This window comes from Salvia hispanica, chromosome 4 (genome assembly GCF_023119035.1).
Source record: "Salvia hispanica cultivar TCC Black 2014 chromosome 4, UniMelb_Shisp_WGS_1.0, whole genome shotgun sequence".
NCBI lineage: Eukaryota > Viridiplantae > Streptophyta > Magnoliopsida > Lamiales > Lamiaceae > Salvia > Salvia hispanica.
The window spans coordinates 37,083,154-37,103,938 of record NC_062968.1 but is presented as its reverse complement, the minus strand read 5'-3'; the positions used below and the strand labels follow the sequence as shown (position 1 = coordinate 37,103,938).

The 20,785-nt window shown below is 35.0% G+C and overlaps 4 protein-coding genes across 5 annotated transcripts; 2 read left to right on the top strand and 2 right to left on the bottom strand.

The window, feature by feature from the left end:
- The first annotated feature begins 497 nt into the window (after positions 1-497).
- On the top strand, positions 498-2,337 carry LOC125219527 (probable glycosyltransferase At5g03795). 2 transcript variants are annotated; one of them, XM_048121529.1, is made up of 5 exons: positions 498-759; positions 838-1,001; positions 1,065-1,410; positions 1,489-2,061; positions 2,254-2,337. In XM_048121529.1, the coding sequence occupies exons 1-5, from the start codon at positions 586-588 to the stop codon at positions 2,296-2,298; spliced, it is 1,302 nt and encodes a 433-aa protein (XP_047977486.1). In that variant the 5' UTR covers positions 498-585; the 3' UTR covers positions 2,299-2,337. The 2 variants fall into 2 exon arrangements, with proteins under 2 accessions (XP_047977486.1, XP_047977485.1); XM_048121528.1 differs by having other exon boundaries at positions 500-759; positions 1,489-2,337.
- Positions 2,338-2,341: 4 nt separating this feature from the next.
- LOC125219526 (threonine dehydratase 1 biosynthetic, chloroplastic-like) lies at positions 2,342-6,131 on the bottom strand. Its single transcript, XM_048121526.1, has 8 exons — positions 5,637-6,131; positions 4,392-4,571; positions 3,843-4,319; positions 3,488-3,736; positions 3,328-3,401; positions 3,105-3,222; positions 2,744-2,878; positions 2,342-2,663 (listed from the first exon to the last, which is right to left on the bottom strand). Exons 1-8 carry the CDS (start codon positions 6,009-6,011, stop codon positions 2,523-2,525), a joined length of 1,749 nt encoding a protein of 582 aa, XP_047977483.1. The 5' UTR covers positions 6,012-6,131; the 3' UTR covers positions 2,342-2,522.
- A 5,999-nt stretch (positions 6,132-12,130) lies between these two features.
- LOC125221004 lies at positions 12,131-13,157 on the bottom strand. Its single transcript, XM_048123128.1, has 3 exons — positions 13,019-13,157; positions 12,684-12,812; positions 12,131-12,590 (listed from the first exon to the last, which is right to left on the bottom strand). Exons 1-3 carry the CDS (start codon positions 13,155-13,157, stop codon positions 12,502-12,504), a joined length of 357 nt encoding a protein of 118 aa, XP_047979085.1. The 3' UTR covers positions 12,131-12,501.
- A 1,147-nt stretch (positions 13,158-14,304) lies between these two features.
- Positions 14,305-20,642, top strand: LOC125223011 (ER membrane protein complex subunit 1-like). The gene is made up of 12 exons (XM_048125952.1): positions 14,305-14,476; positions 14,571-14,698; positions 14,814-14,876; positions 15,124-15,245; positions 16,341-16,456; positions 16,533-17,343; positions 17,848-18,579; positions 18,731-18,952; positions 19,115-19,210; positions 19,290-19,484; positions 19,643-19,756; positions 20,000-20,642. The coding sequence occupies exons 1-12, from the start codon at positions 14,376-14,378 to the stop codon at positions 20,258-20,260; spliced, it is 2,961 nt and encodes a 986-aa protein (XP_047981909.1). The 5' UTR covers positions 14,305-14,375; the 3' UTR covers positions 20,261-20,642.
- Positions 20,643-20,785: the final 143 nt, after the last annotated feature.

Here is a 20,785-nt window from a genome sequence, read left to right as displayed (position 1 = left end):
TTTTAGTCTAGTAGGATAGATTATGATAACTACGAGTCTACGAGAATCCACCAATATAATTTGAATTATAATTAATATTTTTAAATCCTGGAATTAGAGTTAATTAATCCAAAGTTAAGCTATACTTTTTCAAAATTCTAAATTTCAGTAATAATTTTTTTACTATAATAAATACTCCAATTAAAGTATAGGATTAATTTTTTTTCTAATTTGATTTCATCACCAAAATAGATCAAAATGGTTTTCATAGGTTGCCGTTGGAGGGCCTTTTTGTTCAAAAAATTGAAAAAATTATAAAAGTTAAATAAGGAAGTAAATCATGCCAAATACTATGATCGAAGATGGAGACTGTTTATATACTTAGGTCTTAGTCCATTTAACTTGGAAGTAATTTGGGCCCTACTAAATTTCTCTAAAAATGAAAATATACGTCAGTCTCGTTTGTCGTGTCGCAGGCGAGATATAGATTTACGAAAATGTGTAGCGAAGAAATAGAAGTTTGTTGCAGCTTGAGCACATGACTGCTGTTTGCTTCCATTAAATGTTGTTGAGATTAGAGGAAAAAGAGGAGAAGACAAAACAAACATGGCGGATCCTTCATCCTCCTTTTCTTCTTCTCCCAAATTCGTTTATTTTGTAGTGATTCCGTTAATCATGCTCTCCGCGCTTCTGCTCATATTCAACCACAAACCTTCTTCCTCCTTTTCCTTCCCATTGCCGCCCCAACCTATCGCTCTCACCTCCGCCGCCCCGCCTCCAGTAATATTATTATCCATGTTTTGATTTCTTTACTTTGAAAAAAATACTAGTGCTGATTTTCTCCTCAAAATCCGGCAGGTTGTTGAGAGTAAGAGAAAATATGCGGATTTAGAGATGGTGGAGGCGAGTTTAGCAAAAGCTCGAGCAAACATCCACGAAGCTCGAACCAACAACGAATCCTCATACGACGCTGACTACATTCCGCGCGGCCCCCTCTACCGGAATCCCAATGCTTTCCACAGGTGTTTGTGCTTCAAAACAAATTATGTTGACGAATGATTTTGATTAACGTGGTGCAAATGTAGGAGCTACTTGGAAATGGAGAAAACGTTGAAGATTTACGTATACGAGGAGGGAGACCCTCCGCTGTACCACTACGGCACCAGCCTCGGCATCCTCGGTATTGAAGGCATCATTCTTCATCAAATTGAAATCTCCAGCTTCCGAACCACAGACCCTCTCAGGGCCCACCTTTTTTTTCTCCCCATCAGCTTCCAGTCCATCGCCAACTACGCTTACGTCGTACACAACCGCGCTTGGGATCCCTTGCAGAACATCGCCACAGACTATGTCAACCTCATCTCCACGCGCCACCCTTTCTGGAACCGCTCTCTCGGCCGCGACCACTTCATCGTCGGCTGCCATGATTGGGTAACTAAATTCATCACCTTCTAATTCTCTAATCTCTTCAATTGAATAAAGTTTTGACATGAAATTTGTAACATGGAGACGCCGAAAATTTCTATTGGTGCGGAACATCTGTACAAGAACTCGATCAGGGTCCTCTGCAACGCCAACACCTCGGAAGGGTTCAAGCCGGGGACGGATGTGTCAATGCCGGAGATACACCTCCCCGAAGGCACCTTGGACGGGCTGATCGGAGGGCCACCAGCAGAGGAGCGCCCTGTTCTAGTTTTCTACGCGGGAGGGGTCCACGGCTACATCAGGCAGGTCCTGATGGAGCAGTGGAGGAACAAGGACCCCGAGATTCAAGTCCACGAGTATCTCCCCGAGAACATGTCCTACTACGGGATGTTCAGGAGGAGTAAGTACTGTATCTGTCCCAGTGGGTGGGAGGTGGCCAGCCCTAGAATGGTGGAGGCCATCTACATGGGCTGCGTTCCGGTGCTGCTCAAGGACCACTACGCCAAGCCATTCGACGACGTTTTGGAGTGGACTAAGTTTGCACTTGAGGTTGAGGTGAAGGAGATTGCAAACTTGAAGAAGATTTTGATGGCTGTACCTCAAGAAAAATATTTGGAGATGCAGAGGAATGGTGTGAGAGTGAGGCGACATTTCGAGGTTAACTTCCCTCCTAAACGCTATGATGTGTTTCACATGATTCTGCATTCTATGTGGCTTAGAAGAATCAATGTACAACTCCATCAACCACATATTTGACCAATTCCAACATATTGTATGCACTAGTATATTTTATTCACAACTATACATATGTGATCTGAAGGCGATTTTATTTTGTTTTCACTTGATCAGGAATATAGAGATCATAATTTGAGTTGGAGACTCTACCTTCTGTAAATCACAATTGTAAATCGAATACACATTACTACAACAGAAGCGCTTAAACTATTAATTTGATTTTGTTTATTAGTTATAGACCTTGATGTGAGAGCATCACTCATTGCATTGTCATATTTTGATACACAAATAAACAAGTCGCCTCATACTCTTCATAATTATTGAACTATAAACAGTTCATTTTTGACAACTTATAAACCTGACAAGATAAGTCGCCTGTATGTTCAACGCATCAGAAGCTGGAAAGCCTCATTTTCAGTTTCCATTTCATACTCGTAACCAAGACTATTTGCACGCTCCCGAAACTCTCCCATCTCAGCATCAGAGACTTGGATGCCAACCAACACATTAGCACCAGTTTCCCCCTAAAGATGGAACAGATGGGTAAGTTTTCGGAAATGGAAAGTCCAAAATCTATCAAACAAGAAAAGCTTGGGATAATAACCTGTCCGCGGTAATGGAAGAGACTAATATTCCAACGTGGAGTAAAAGCGTCTAAAAACTTCACTACGGCTCCTGGCCTCTCAGGGAAAACAAAGCGACACAGTAGCTCATCTTTGACATTTGATCGGCCTCCCATCTGCAAAATGAATCACATACAGATAGGTTAAGTAACCAAGCAAGACATATAATCAATATTTTTAAGGTTAAGCCAAACAGAAACTTAAGTGAAGTTGTAGGAAAACAGAATAAAGTTATCAAAATTCAAAACTCAAGTGTCAAACATGAGGATTGAAGTGAACTCAAGCCAATACTATTTCCTTTCAATAAAGTTACATACAAATATCAGAAATATGAGTCCATACCAGATGTCGCAAATGATCTTTCACCAAGTCATTCTTTGTGAGATTAATAGTATGTAGTTGGGACGATTTTAGTCTTTCCATCATTGCACCAAGTTCTGCTTTTGTGTGATGACCAACACTGTATAAAAGAGAAAAGGGTAAACATAATAAGAGTAATTATACCAAACATGTTTGTTGTTTTTTAGAAAACACGCGAAGTCGCGAAAGGTATGTATTGCCTTGCCTGTATAGTACTAGAGATTTTTCTTTATCTGGATTGAATCTGTATTTGAGTTCAGTGATATTCATAAGTCCGACCTGCAATCGGAAAATATCTAAATAATAAAAAGGGGGATTTATCAGTCATAAAGGAATGACAACGAAGATTATAAAGAAAATCGCACAAGCTCACAAAGCCGCTTAAAGCTTCCTGGCTCCTCTGGCATGTAAGTTGCCAATACAGCTTCACGGTGTCTACCGACATCTGCTAGCTCAGTTACGACTCTCAGTCTATTAAAATTCATGTTAGCACCACTTGTCACAGCTACTACATTAGCACCCTTGAGTCCATAGTACTTGCAATAAGCCTCAGCTCCAGCCAGGGAAAGGGCACCTGCAGGTTCTAAAATACTCCTTTTCTCCTCAAACATGTCCTGTTACATAGAAAAAATGAGAACACTTATCAGAAAATACTACACTATATATGATGTTGGTTGTCCTTAAAACTAGTAGGTTTGAAGGAAGGAAAAGGAAGTTGACCTTTATTGATGCACAAATAGCATCACGGCTAACAAGAACTATTCCATCTACCAGTTCCTTGCAAAGACGAAAAGTCTCCTCACCGACTGCCTTGACTGCTACACCGTCAGCGAAGCCTCCCACATGATCCAACACTACTCTCCGGCCATGGTGCAACGATAACGCCATTGCATTGGCATCAAAAGGTTCAACTCCAATAATTTTGACTTCGGGAGAGACCCTTTTTACATAGGCAGCAATGCCAGCTATAAGTCCACCACCACCAACCGGTACAAATATTGCCTCTATGGGTCCTTTCATCTGTCGCACAATTTCCATGCCTACTGTTCCCTGCCCTGTGATCACATCAGGGTGATCAAAGGGAGGAACAAATGTGCGACCGTCCTCTTCGGCCTGCTTTTTTGCGAAAGCTTGTGCTTCATCATATGAATCGCCCACAATCACTACAGTCGCCCCTAGTCTTTCAACCGATCTCCACTGCCATTATCACGTGAAAGAGATTTAGAAGCGGTCTTAACTAAACAATAGTACTATGAATAAGCACACCACCTTTATTTCTGGAGTAGTAACAGGCATTACAATCACAGCATTACATCCCAATTTTTGGGCAGCTAATGCTACGCCCTGTGCATGATTTCCGGCTGACGAACATATCACTCCTCTTTCAAGTTGTTCCTTTGAAAGATTTGCCATCATATTGTAAGCCCCACGAATCTTGAATGAAAATACCTACAAAACATGTTTTTTACTCACATGTCAAATCTATAGTCACATTTGTACTGTTCACCAATAATCATCTCATTTTATTATTTTCGTCTGCCCACCAATAAATGTTTCATTTACTTTTTTACTGCTTTTGGTAATAACTAATAAGTCTCGCGTTCTTCTAACTATCTCACTCACATTTTATTATAAAACTAATATATAATATTCCCTCCGTCCCACTTTGGGAGTTCCAAATTACCATTTTTGGGTGTCTCACTTTCGAAATTCGGATTATAATACTCCCTCCGTCCCATTTTAGGAGTCCTGGACACTTTTGCGCATCTGTTTTATAAAAATGATACTAATAAATAGTTAAAGTGAAGAAATGGTAAAGTAAGACAGAATAAATTAGAGAAAACTCTCCTCAACATTATTCTCTCCCTTACTTTACCATTTCTCTACTTTAAATTTATTATCATTTTTATAAAACGAGTGCGCAAAAATGACCGGGACTCCTAAAGTGGGACGGAGGGAATATTCCATAAATGGTAATAGGCTTCATATTCCACTAACCATTTTCCACTCACATTTCATTATAAAACTAATAGTATTAGTATATAAAAGTAGGACCAACATTTCACTATCTTTTTCCCTTTACAAGTCTTAAAACTCGTGTCGAACTCAGATGAGACTCCTAAAGTGAACAGAGGGAGTCTAAAACTAGGACTCACTTTCCATTATACTCTCTCTGTCCCACTTTAGGAGTCCCGGTTGAGTTCGGCATGAGTTTTAAGAAATGTAATGAAAAGTTGGTGAAAAAATATAGTCGAATGTGGGTTCTACTTTTTATATTAATTTTATAATAAAATGTGAGTGGAAAAAGGTTAGTGGAGTGTGGGGCCTAATACCATTTATGGACCGAGACTCTTAAAGTGGGATACCAAGTCAAAGTGAGCATTGAGGGAGTAAAAATCTGTGTTTATGTTTTCACAAAATAGAAGCGCAAAAGAAAGAGAGCAGTGGAGTGTAGAATTATTGGAAAATGATGTTGAAAATTGAGAAGAAAAACAGCGAGTCGCAAATACGTACAGGCTGAAAATCCTCTCGTTTGAGCCATAGGTTGGCACCCAACCTATCAGACAGCTTGGACGCCAGCTGCAATGGCGACTCATAGGCCACGTCATACACCTTCGACGACAGAATACTCGTCAGATATTCCATTGCATTCAGCGTGCCATCTCCACCAGCAGAGTTGCCACTGTACCTATTTGGCAGCAGATATCCGCTCTCGCACTGCAGCGAGCTCGGCGGAACCACCTCCTCCGGCAGCGGTGTGGCGTTGGACAAAATCGGCGATGGCAGACTGAACACCGCAACTGCAAAAGATCTCGGAACTGTCTCGCTGCCGGAAAATGTGGAGCGGCGGAGAGGCGACTGCGCAGGGACGAAACGGAGGACTTCCATTTTGCAATTGAATCTGTGTACGTAAGATTCCTGCAATGGAGTTGAAAGCCTTGCTCTGTTTATAAATGTAATTTAAGACATGCTAAATCTCATAGGTACTTAAATAAAATTATAAGCCAATTAGGGTGCTAGTTAGTCTAGGTTTTGCAATATACTACTATGCTATTTCTCACTAGTAATTAAAGTGACTTTAACTGAACCTATAAATAGGACTTCACTAAATACTCCACTTTGTTCCTACCTGGTAGTTGGTACCCTTTTTATTCAATAGTCATACAAATGGTGTGCCTGAATATTCTACATATGAGATTTGACTGTTTTTTAATAAATTGAGTATACAAATGGTTCTGCTAGTAAATATTTTACAGATAAGAATTGCCTATGTGATTCCTATATATTAAGTATGTAAAGTGACTGCCAATTATCCCATATAAATTCATTATTATCCCATATAAATTCATTTAGGCACAACAATTTGAGAATCAAAAATCCATAAGTCCAAACATATATTATGACATCTCATTTCAGTATATATGCTAACAAAAGTAAATAAGATATTAAATTAAGGGAACAGTGAGAAAGATTAATACTACTAGCTTAGATGAGAGAGAGCAAGAGAGGAAAAATAAAGAAGAGATAGGAAATTATAGAGTTAAAATGTAATGGAATTTTAAAATAATATTTTCGACCAAAAATGCCCAATATATGCAATCATCTTTTTGATAATGTTATATCAAAGGTCAAAATTATGTAAGAATATTTTTAAAGAATAGCACTGTATAATTCAAAAACCAAATTTGTACTAGTTCTCTTTTTTAAAAAAAAATTAAGTTGAAGTGTTAGAGCAGGCAAAGAACTGGTATATTTCTTCCTTCCCATATAGCTAGGTAGGGTAGTACTAGTTCATAGTAGTTCTCTCTTTAATTTAAATAAATTAAAGTTCCATAGCAAATAAAGAAATGGTATATTTCTTCCTTCCTATACAGGTAAGTCGGTAAGTTTGTATTTAATTAATTATTATTGATTAAAAAATTCATACTGCTGTCATATTCTAGTCTAGAAAACTATCGCAACGATATTTATAAACTTTTGACTCATCCATATCAAAATATTTAACTCAACAATATAGGTACATACTATATTTGCAACTTAGGACTAAACACTTAGCCATTACATACATATTTTAAGATTATTTTATTAAATTATGAGAGATTGATTAGGAATGAAGCAGAAAAAGTGGAGTAGGAGATCCCTTCTGAAATCCTAGTGGTATAGTTAGGTCTAAAATCACACTCCAGATTCACGATAGTTGAGTCATTTCATTTTTATAAGTTTAACTATTTATTACTATTATTTTTACGAGCGTAAAAATGAAATGGCTCAATTATCGTGGAATAAAGGGAATACTAGTTTCGTGATATTTTGAAATGTCAGACTAATTTTGCAATTCACTATAAATGTAAGATGAATAGATCACACTTTTTTTTTTGTTAGACCAAAAGGAGATCCACTAGTCAATGATTATTCACTATGCTGATTCATTGGTACTTTGAATGTGGAACAATTAATTCAAGAATTTAAAACTGCTTCATATCTAAAAATATAATAAGGATCTATTCTCTAGCCATTTAACTAAGAATGGATGAGTCCCATGTTATTCAACCACATTATACTACTTGGTATTTTAAAAGCATACACTGCAATAATTCCTAAACTTTAACGAATATCATATACACTGCAATAATTCCTAAACTTTTTTAATAAACGAATATCAAGTTGTCTTCACTGCACGTTTCAAACCTGCCCATTACTACTTATTTTAACTAAACGAATATACTTCACCAACATCAATTTTATCAATACATACACGCGTATCCAACTATTGCACTAGCCCATGACTTAATTATATTCTAAAAGTCGTCACAAACAAATAATATTAGAAAGTAACTAGCAAACAACTTTGGTGGATTAAATAAGTGCTCACACATAACAAACAATCCCACACATAATTGTTGTCATTTATGTATATAAGTCTTAATTAAATAAATAGACAACAAAATTAGTTGCTGATTAGCAGATTGTGCACTTATATTTTAGAAGGTTTTTAGATTTCAAGTTTAGTAGAAAGATAGTGGCCGTACCACTAACTTTGGTAAAGGAAAAACTAAATACTAGTAATAAGTTCCACTTTACTTTTAATAGAACTAGTTTTAGCACCCGCAATATACGCGGCTCACGCAATTTTAAAATAATCATGGTAAATTGTAAATAATTAAAAAAAGCATGATCCTTTAGTCATAATAATTCCTCACACAATTTAATACCTCCCATCCTAAAAAAGGTGAATATTCACTTCATCATCATTTGAATTTTGAACCACCAATAACACCACCACCAATAAATGCAATCCAAGATGAAAATTCGTTAAATTTTGAAGTTTCATCACTAGATTAAAAACAATCCAATATGAGAAAGCGATTGACTTTTGCTTTTATTAATTCTCCTTGCATACGATGCACCTACTTTTTAACACAAATACTTTCATTTTGATTCAATAACAACCGGTCTCTAATAAGTTCCACTGTACTTTTAAAAGAATTAAGAGATTTGTACATTATACTCCATAATAACTAAGTATATTAGTAATAAACTCAAATTAATATGTGTATGAGTTGGCTAAGCTGTAGAGAGTAAATGTCTAAGGCCAAAGGTAGATATGAGACTCTTGTGATACGATCGACCTTTAAATTTAAATTTATTTACCAATAAAAAAAATGTTTCAAATTTTTTGACATCGATGCTTCTTATTAATTAAAGTGTCCTTGTTTAAGTGTATATTGATGACACAGTGTAACTTAAATGATTAAATATATCTCCTACATTTAATAAGTCAGAGTTGGAGTAAACAAAGACCATTATTAATCCTTTTTAAAAAAAAAAATCAAATGCATTATATGGTTATATCTATTATGTACATTCAGGAAAATTTGAAATTGAGAATAGTAATTCAATTTTGTAAACTTAATTCCAATAATATATCATCCAACAAAGAAAAATTGAGAATAATAAACATAAAAATATGTACCTTCCTAAGAATTCAAATGGGAAGGTGTGTGAGTGAGACGAAGTTCTTTGGATTTTCAAAATGGGATTGCATTTTAATCATTCCTATTACTGTTAGGGATTGTATTAAAATCTATGAAAACATACTACATGGATGTCGTTGAACAGCAAAATTTGAGTAGGAGAATACATTTTCCCTTGCGGCTGTTTGGTTAGGAAAAACAAAAGAATTACTGTACCTTGGAATTCTGCTCTCTGTTTTCTCTCTCGTTTCTGTTTGAGAATTTGGACGTGAGTTTTGGGGGTGGAGGAGGTTATGGTGTGTTGCAGGTATGTATATAACCTTGTAACTAATGGAAATTAATTGAAGAGAAAAGAGATAAATGTACATGTATTGTACATGTACATAATATCTTTAAATTTTTTAATTTAATTGAATTTCATTAAAGTTAATTTTGTTAATGGAAATTAATTGAAGAGAAAAGAGATAAATGTACATGTATTGTATATGTACATAATATCTTTAAATTTTTTAATTTAATTGAATTTCATTAAAGTTAATTTTGTTATTTATTGTATTATATGTAGTAATAAGAAAGAAGTGATGTAGAAATTTTATGTCAAATCGTAACATGATTTCAAGCTTGATTTGAATTAATTATATATTATTTAGTAATTTTTTAAAACTATACAAATATTTAAATTAAAATTTCATTTCTTTTAAATCAATTCATTCCTAAATGATTGTACAATTCGAATGCAGATTGTGGAGATAAATTGTGGCCATGTTGGATTGCTAGGAAAGTAAAATGACAAGAAAAATGAATGAATCCTTAGAATATGATTCTTAACAACTTTACTTTCTAGTGGTTGGAAAGATATCAAAATATTAAATTTCATATTTGATTTTATCAATTATAATTTTAATATTATATTAAAAAAAATATTAATTACAAATAACTATAATAATATACGGAGTATTATTTTATTTAATGTATTATAATGACAATTTAAATTATTGGATTAAGATTTTCTTAATTTATAAGTGGTTTATTTTATTATAATCATTAGTAAATATATTTATTATTATAGTCATAATTATAAGTATTTATTGATTTATAATTGAATAAAATTTATAACTCAAAATTCTATTAAGGCTATGTTGATTAATTAATAATTTACAAAATAGTAATAATAATATTATTATTTATTGTATGATACATAATTTAAATAAATGTATTATAATTATTTAATAAATACTCCACTTTATTAAATACCTAAATATGTAAGAATTTTAAAATTAGGAAAAAGTGTACATGAGAAAAGCTAGGATTCAGAATTCGAGAATAATTACTTTCCTCTCAAAACAAACGCAAAAATTTAAAATTTAAGGAATTAAATTATCAAAAATAAACACAAGAATTTAAAAATTAAGGAATTAAATTACCAAACATGGCTGGGTTAACAAGTGGAACGAGAATCTGCATCATGGCCTCTGAATTCCTAACATTTGGGCTCAACAAAACCTTTATTTTTGTTGGATAAATAAGGCCCAATAGGTTGTAATGATATTTAATTTCTCAGATCCAATATAGAGTAAATTTGGACATAAGCCTTTTATTAGTTATACAACTAGTCTACTCAGTAAGGATCACCTAGGTGATCCATTCCGTAGTCTACTAGTATTGAAGCATTTTAGCTTTCCAATTCGTCATACTTGTTACGAAAATAAAAATTACTTCCAACTATTCGATTCTATCTCAAACTAGTATACCACCTGTGCAGATCATAATTTAATTTATAATAATTCAATATTTTAATTTAGTAAAAATTAGAAAATAATTCAACACGTGGCATTGGTTGTAGTTAATATCTGAAATTAATTCTACTGCAATATGTATATTTAGAATAGATATTATAAAATTTCAATTAGAATAAAATATTATAAATCAACTTCACATAAAAAGTTAGTACATGATATAAATCAACTTCACATAAAAAGTTAGTACATGATAATTAACCACGGGTTACAAAGTGAAAATATAGTTTAATTTATTACTTTTGAATAAATTTATTGTACACAGACTTATCAGTAAGATATTAGGAAATTTGCGATTTATTTATAAATTATAATTATATATGGGAAATACACTATACACTTTATTTGGTTGACTTCATCGAAGTTTCAACTTTCGCAAACTTTTAATCTTATTTTAGTTCTTACGTCAATATTATATATAAAAAAATTATACTAACTTAAAAGTTAAAATACATTAAATATATTCGAATAATATTGAAATATAGATTAAAATCTATACATATAAAGATATCACAGTTACATCAATCATACCACAACTTATTTTGTTTAAATATCACAAAATTTTATGGATTGTTTGATTTTATTGGTCAATTAACTAACAAACAATAATTAATAAGTATTATTCAATAAACTTTTAGGCAAATAAAATATTGAATAAATTAAATCCATTAAGATGAATTAAGTAAACAAAACACAATACTCCCTCTGTCCCAAGATATTAGACCCTTATTCCTTTTTTGGGGTGTCTCAACATATTTGAGTCATTTATATTCATGGTAAAAATTTCATTTATATTCATGGTAAAAATTTACTTTTACTACCGACTCTATTTACACCACTTAACAACATCTCTTAAATTCCTATGCCCAAAAGAAAATGCTCTAATATCTTGGGACGGAGGGAGTATAATTTAACTATAGGCAAATCCAATAACAATTAACAAATAAGGAATTAAATAAATTAGTTTACATGAATTGAAAATAACCCATTAAATAATTAAATTAATGTTTTACGCATTAATAAAAAATCTAGATTTACATCCTGGATTTCGGCAAGGTAAATATCTACCTTCCCTTTTCTCTTTATATTCTAGATTGACGACATTTGACACATTTTTTATGTCTAAACCTGAAGACAACGTAGCTAACTTTTATCATTAATGAAGTAAGTAAGGTAGGTGAACCTCCTGGTTTCAAAAAGAGCACAAAATTAGTAACATAACAATCAAGTATGTGTAAAATATATGAATATTAATGCATTACTATCGGGCATTTCTAAACATCACAACCATCATTGCCAGCTTTGCAGCCATCTCCCTCCTCTGGAAATCAGGCATCAGCCTCAAGCCATTGCGCACGTTGCCAATTTCAGCCATTAGCATTTCTAAATCTTCAAATTCATAAGGTTCATCATTAAGCTCTGATATTTGGTCTGCTTCAAATGCCTTCTCATGGTCGAGCTCCTTGGGCAACTAAGAGGCTGATGTTGACGGCTGGTTCTCTTCTCTGATGGATTTATCTTCACTCTCTCTACCTGAAGTTTCAGGAACCCTTTCCAAAGGCATCCCATTTTCTGAGATAGAAATGGGACCATACGCAGACATCCATCCTATATCATCTCATGGTTCACTTCTGCTGAAGCAGAAGATAATACTTCATATTCAGGTTCATAATCAGATTCTTCTTCTTCGGACAACTCTGAGGAAAGTTCAAAGGCATTTAGTATAGTCCCTAGTGAAATTCACATACATAAATAATGAAGACTCAAACCTAACAAACAAGCATCTCTACCTTCTTGCTCAGGCAATGAAGGCTCGTTTATCCTGTCACCAGATTTCAACAACATTCCAGGCCACATATGAGCAGAGAGAGCACCATAAAGTCTATCAACGCCATGTGAATCACCATCAACAGAAAGACCTGTAATGCAATGAAATTTTACAGTAAAGCATTAGCATCTCCATGGAAACTTAAATGAGATGGTAGTGGTGTACAAGTTTTTAGTTCAGGCACACTGCACAAAAAAAAGAAGGGAATATCGAATCCAGTTGAGCAAAAACCAAGTAAGAATGATAAGAATATACTCATTACTCAAGATATGGAACATGCTTAGTACAGGTTCTTACATTGATCAAAATTAGCATTCGTTGCACAAGTTTCGACATATTCAATATTGTGTTCCAGACACCATTCTATGCAAGATCTCTTAAAGCCTAAGGATGGCTCATCATTTCCCAATAAACTACTTCCTTCAGGATATAACATAATCAGAGAAGTCCAGATGAGAATTGACAGAGGATTCATCAAACGGAATTATTTGAATAATGACAGTTACAAAAATGGTCATGTATAATTTGCACATATATATATATATATGTTGCGGTTACAAAAAATTAACATCCCACTCACTCCACTCTCCAATTAAGAGGCCACACAAACGGACAATTAATATTTACTACTACAATTCAGTCAATAAAAAAACAGTTTTATTTAAATAATAATAGTATCTATTTTAAAAGGGAATTTTCCAAAATATTCTCAAAACTCCCATTTTATAGTATTGTATAGATTATTTGAGTCGTATTCTATTCTGGGATGTTAAAATTACTTGAGTCATTTTTCTTTTTTTTCCTAAAACAAAATATCTAATCATACTTATTTTATCTTCTCTTATCTTTCCTTTCTCCTACTTTATTCTTATATGGGACGAAAGAAGTACTAAAATATAAATTAAACTTTTCTCCGTCTATCAAGCAAGCAAGAAGTACTATCACACATATAAAAAAATTCTCACTCAAGAAGAGACATTACATGTCGATCACACGTAACATTGTAACAATGATTACTTCAAACACGACACATGACTACTTATTTCACAACGATCTAATATTAGAATGCATAAGAAAGGCGGGAGTTACAAAAGAATGAGAAAAGACGGATAGATGATAAGTATAATCTGGACTATTAAAAAATATCAACGGATCAAAAAAAAGCATCAACAGGAAAATATCAACAAAATTTCAACGGTAGTCAATGATGGATGATGTGTTGATATTGTATTGAAATTGTGTTGAAGCTGTATTGAGGAGTTTTGGATTTGTACAATATATAAGTTTGCATATTATCATTACCCGATATAATTATTATATAAGTAGGAATATAAAAGTAACGACTTAAGAAAAACTTTTTATTTTTTGATGGGACTATTTTTATAAATACCCTTTTTTGAAAGAGAAATATTTACGTACGGACTAAAAATATTTGCAGTTGCAGGGATACTAGTATAATAATATTATTTTATTAATTAATATTTAGAAACAGATAAAATTCGAAACCAAAAAAATATAAAGAAAAACCTTCTGATGCAGATTAGATATACACAGGTGGGGAGGGAGGGAGGGAGGGACTACCTTATAAACATCGCCTCTTTACCTCAGATCTGTTGCTTTGTTGTCTTCTCAGTAATTTTGACGAATCGTCGTCATGAATATGGCGATTAGGGTTTATCTGCTTCTTTTCATCGTTCTCTCTTACTCCTACACCGCTTTCTCTCTCTATGAAGACCAAGTCGGCCTTATGGATTGGTCTCTCTCTTCACCCGATGCTTGTTTGATTAGTTACAATATCATGATTTTGGCTGTTAGTGTAATTGACGATTGAATTTTCGAAATTGCGCAGGCATCAACAGTATATAGGCAAAGTGAAGCACGCAGTTTTCCACACACAGAAGGCGGCGAGAAAGCGCGTTGTCGTATCCACTGAGGAAAACGTCGTCTCCTCGCTTGATCTTCGCCATGGCGAGATTTGTGAGTGTGTTTTTATTCAAATTCAAATTATACTTAGCTCTGTAAGTTATGACCGTTGCTCACTCTGCAATGTAATGTGCCGCATCGGTTGAGTAATGTTTTGACTGTGGCGCAGTTTGGAGGCATGTTTTGGCACCCAGCGACGTCATCGATCAAATTGACATAGCTCTCGGAAAGTGTAAGCATGGCCCTTATTTATGCTTGTTTGTTAGCTACTTAGCTCTAGTGTTCATGATATGATAATAGTAATTTGTTAGCTTTAGAGTGGATATATTTACCTCCTTTTGGTGTTGGAGATTGGTTGATCAGCTTGCTATAACTTACTCAAATAATAACATTAATGTTTTTTATTTGCCCATTGTTCGGTTAAAGAAATAAACTGCTGTAGATCCCTTATCTTTTAAGTTACATTCATCTGTTTGCAGATGTCATTACCCTGTCATCTGGGGGAAGTATCTTAAGAGCCTGGAACCTTCCTGATGGTCAGATGGTGTGGGAGTCAACTCTTCTTGGCCCAAACGCTTCGAAGCCATTATTGCTAGTTCCGGTTAGTGAAAGCTGCTTAAACCATCCTATAGTGATGTCTTATGGGTCTTTAAATGCTTTACAGTCAGTTTTTTCGAGGGATGATTAGCATCACATTAGAGGATCTTTAGTTAGACATGAATGTAGACATTCCTGACTATGCAGTTGATTTTCAACATAAGAGATTGGAAATATGCTTCCCTAAACATGAATACATGATCCATTATGAAATGAACTTAGTGTTTAAGCTTCAAGGTTTACAAAGGAAATATTCTTGTTATCATTTTGGCTTGTTATCCAACTTGGTTCAATCTTCACTATATGTAGTTACTGCTCTGATGTGGAATCATTAAGTGCAGATGCAGAAGTGCCAATCTGTATGAACTTTATGAATTGTTTTGTTAAGTGTTTCTATACACTCACTTTTACTACTCACTGAACCAGTATATCACTATTTGCTTATTTAATAATGGAGTAATATTGAACTGATTTATTCGGATGGAGTAATATATTACTGCTCAAGTATTTCTGTAACATGAAGGAATTATGATTAATCCAGAGGTTCCATTACGCTATGATTCTAGTCATAATTCTGATAGGGAGTGAAAAGCATAACACCAAGGGCTGAAAACGAAATAGTTGAATACACAGAAACAGAAACGAAGCAGAAAATAACTGTATTATTGACATAAATAAAATAACAGAGAAACCATCCTCTTAACGAGGCCGTGGCAAACTGCCGATCAGCTTTCACAAAATCTTATCGCTTGGATACCTTTCTTCAATCGTGAAGGAGATATTTATAGAGAATTACAGAGACTCCTAACTGATAAAGGACTGGATAGAATAATTAAATAACAAAAGGATAACGACTAATTCGAAAAGATAACAACTACTACTGAAACTAAATCGCAAAGGACTCCTACTAATAAGGAAATAAATCTACTACCAAATCAAATCTAAAAGCTAACAGTGGCTATTCATCCTGATCAATATCAGATTCAAATATTTTTTATGCTTTTTTTTTTGCTGACTTTGGTTAGCCATTCATCTTCTTGGTTCAAATCATTAAATAGACTTGCAGGAATTGGTATAACATGACATCTTTTTGATGCAGGCTAATTTTAAGGTTGACAGGGAGAATGTAATGTTTGTCTATGGAAGTGGATTTATTCATGCTATCTCAAGCATTGATGGTGAAGTTATCTGGAAAAAGGAATTAGCTTCTGAAGGGTTTGATCACCTTTACACTCGAAATACCAACATCTTTTATAATTTCTTTATCTAGAATATGGTTGAATTTTTGCAGGATCAATATCCAACAACTAATTTATACAGATGGGAATGATACAATCTCTGCAGTGGGTTTTGTTGGTACCCACTGGTTCGGTGCTTATATATTAGATGTTAAGAGTGGCGAGCTGTTGAAATATAAGAGCATGGAGTTTACCGGTGGTTTTTCTGGGGACTTGTCACTTATGACTGACGACACAGCAGTAGCAATAGATTCTATTGGTACAAGCTTGGTTACTATACAATTCCACGATGGGCTGATTAGCTTCCACCAGACACTTCTCTCTCATCTCATCCAAGATTTTCAAAGGGCAGCTGTTATATCACCATCAAATATTCCGGGAGCGTTTATTTTAGAAACTGATAATTCTGTAACCCTTATTAAAGTTATGAGTAGAGGTGAGTTGAAGGTTGTTGAAGAACTTGGTCATGCAACTGCTGTGAGTGATGCTCTCTTTCTCCCAGGAGGCCAACAGGCATTTGCTTTGGTTCAGCATCGTGATGGTAAGATTCTGCTGACTGTGAAGCTTGATAGTGATGATGGAACGTCCAATTTACTTGAGGAAACAATTCATTTGGATAATCAAAGGGGAAAAGTACAAAAGGTTTTCATCAACACATATGTCCGCGTGGACAGGTCAAATGGATTCAGGGTTTTGATTGTCATGGAAGACGATTCGTTATTTTTGTTACAGCAGGGCGAGATCGTCTGGAGTAGAGAAGATGGACTTGCCTCCATTGTGGATGTAAAACCCGTAGAGTTACCCGTTGAAAAGGATGGTGTATCAGTGGCAAAAGTAGAGAACAACCTTTTTGAATGGCTTAAGGTGAAATTTCACAACACTAAGGCATTAGTAGATCTAGTTTCTATGATATATTTTGTTTGTTTGCAGAGATGGCTAAGCCTATAAAGTTTCATATGGATTCAGATTTTACTTGTTGACCACATTACTCACCTTTCTTGGGGGTTAAATCTCTTTACTCTATAGGAACAATAGTTCGAAAAGAGCATAATAGGCCCCTGCTTTGATTTAATAGAATTCGGACCTCTTAGTCATTTGCATGCTACTATAAACTATTTAACTCTAACTAACAGTATGTTTGTTTTATCCACTGTGGGTAAGCTGAGAACATGTTTCAACTTCATGTGCTGTCACGAAGGATACCTTGTGTGCATCATGGATGAAATGGATAAAGTAAATACTTTAGCTTGTTGAAAAATGAGTGGTTTGTGTATGATATTGCATCTGCTGATCTATCCTTTTCTACTCTTAGAAAAAGCAGAGCAGTGCGCTAATGGTTTCTCTTTTATATTCTTTTTCTTATGAAAGGGTCATCTGCTGAAGCTCAAAGGAACTCTAATGATAGCAACCCCTGATGATGTGGCAGCCATACAGAAGATGAGGTTACAAAGCTCTGGGAAAAGCAAGATGACTCGGGACCGCAATGGGTTCAGGAAGCTTCTTATAGTACTTACACGAGCAGGGAAACTTTTTGCACTGCACACTGGAGATGGGAGAATTGTGTGGTCGCGGTTACTTAGGACTCTTCGCAAGTCAGAGACATGTCAGCGTCCTAGAGGGATTAGCTTACATCAGTGGCAGGACCCTCATCATCATGCTTTGGACCAGAATCCATCTGTTCTGATTGTTGGAAGATGTGGAGACAGTCTAGATTCTGCTGGATTGCTATCTATTGTCGATGCGTACACTGGGGAGGAGCGCAATCATATGGAACCTGTTCATTCCATTGTGCACGTTATTCCATTGTCTTTTACTGATTCACTGGAGCAGCGATTGCATTTGCTATTAGATACCAACAGGCGTGCTCACTTATATCCGAGAACTACTGAGGCTCTTGATATTTTTCAGCGAGAATCAGGGAACATATACTGGTACTCTGCTGAAACTGAAGAGGGTACTCTAAGGGGTCATAGTGTGCATAAAAATTGTGTTCTAGAGGAGGCAGATAACTTCTGTTTTGACTCGAGGGACTTATGGTCAATTGTGTTACCCTCAGAGTCAGAAAAGATTGCTGCAACTGCAACAAGAAGTTTAAATGAGGTACTCCTTTTATCGTTTATCCTCTTTTTGTGACAACGAGAATTTTGGTTTTACAAAACTTTTGATTTTCCTTCAAGAGAGTTATGCTGCAAATTTATGTTGCTGGTTTCTGTAGTTGATGTAATTTCCTCTGGTTTCTTGTTTCTTTCAGGTAGTTCATACACAAGCAAAGGTGACAGCAGACCAGGAAGTCATGTACAAATATGTTTCAAAAAATCTGCTGTTTTTGGCAACTGTTGCACCCAAAGCTGTTGGTCCTATTGGTACTGTTACCCCGGATGAATCATCTCTGATTGCTTATTTGATTGATACGGTAACTGGTCGTATTTTGCACAGAGTGACCCATCATGGTTCTGTAGGTCCTGTTCATGCTGTAAGTCTCTTTCTGTTGCAGTAACTGTAGAAAAGAAACTGAACTGAGCACAGAATTTTCTTGCTGCAGTCAAGCTTCATAGTTTTGTCCTCAAAGTTATAATAAATAGTAAAACTTCTTTACATTGCTCACACTAACCATTACTTGTTGATCTCTATAAAGGTGTTCAGTGAAAATTGGGTTGTGTATCACTACTTCAACCTAAGAGCACATCGATATGAGATGTCTGTCATTGAAATATATGACCAAGCTCGTGCGGTATTCCTTCATTTCTAATCTTCTGATTCTCTTATATTTCTGTAGATATGTGGTTATAATAAATTATTGCGACATACAGGAAAACAAAGACGTGTTGAAGCTTGTTCTCGGGACACATAATCTCACTTCTCCTATAACAGCTTACTCTCGCCCTGAAGTCTCCACAAAGTCACAGTCGTATTTTTTTGCACATTCTCTGAAAACAATGGCGGTAACATTAACGGCCAAAGGTATTACTTCCAAGCAGGTTCTTCTTGGCACAATTGGTGATCAGGTCAGTTTTAATGGTAACCAGTAGTCATTGTTATTTGTGGCTTTATCTTTGCGAGCTTTTATTCTGTATCTTGCATGCCTAGTTTCACATTATTTCTCTTGTATCGGAGGTTGACCTGGAATCAGTTGATAACATTCCACCTTGTCTTTGATTATCAGGTGTTGGCTCTTGATAAGCGGTTCTTAGACCCCCGGAGAACAGTTAATCCTACTCAAGCCGAGAAAGAAGAAGGAATTATTCCTCTTACTGATTCATTACCAATTATACCTCAGGTGATGAAATTTAGAGATTGTTGCTAAAACTGGAATATGCTGAATTTTCATCTTCTTTTTCATTACTCTGGCATCACTTATTATCTCGTGTATATTTGCGTTTTGAGTCTCAATTTAAGCTGACAATCCACGAAGTTGGTAGATATACAATGATACGAAGATTTCTCTCTTTCCTCAGAAGCTTTATCCTTTTTCATTGATGGACATCATAATTTTCTAATGATGTTTCTTCCATCTCTGCAGTCTTATGTAACTCATGCTCTTAAGGTGGAAGGTCTCAGAGGCATTGTAACAGTTCCTGCAAAGCTGGAGTCAACCACCCTTGTTTTTGCTTATGGCACAGATCTCTTTTTCACTCGGCTTGCACCTTCTAGAACATATGATTCTCTTACTGAGGATTTCAGCTACGCGCTGCTTCTAATCACTATTGGTGCCCTTGTTATTGCAATTTTTGTTACCTGGGTTTGGTCCGAGAAGAAAGAGCTTCAGGAGAAGTGGAGGTGAGTGGAATGGTTTTGAAGTTCATGTTAGCTTTCCGACACTCTTAGTCCATGGGTCATTTGTCGTCGGACAAAGTAACCTTTGTAACATGGTCACTCTAGTCTGGTTTAACTAGTTCAAGTCGTGATGGTTAGATATATCTACCTACCCAATGTTGTAAAACAGAATGACAGGAAATCAGAAACAGATACAAAGAGTAGGCTTGATTTCCGTTATAGTCAACACCAACGCATAAATTTTGGACTGATGAAGCTAGTTGAAGTTTCTATAGTATTTTCAGGATTTTATGATGTATTGTTGGACATTTCTACGGATTTCATTCTCAGAGAACTATTGTATTTCTCACAATTTCATACATTGTATTCATGTGATCCATATTAACTCACTGGATGTCGTGGTGGTTATTTAGAAGCGTTTAATGATAATAGTGGTCATATCAACAAGGAAAATGAGACATTTTCATTGGGATAATTGTAAGTGAATCCATGTTTCCAGCATAAGATGGATTTTCATTGCTTGGTGGCGAAC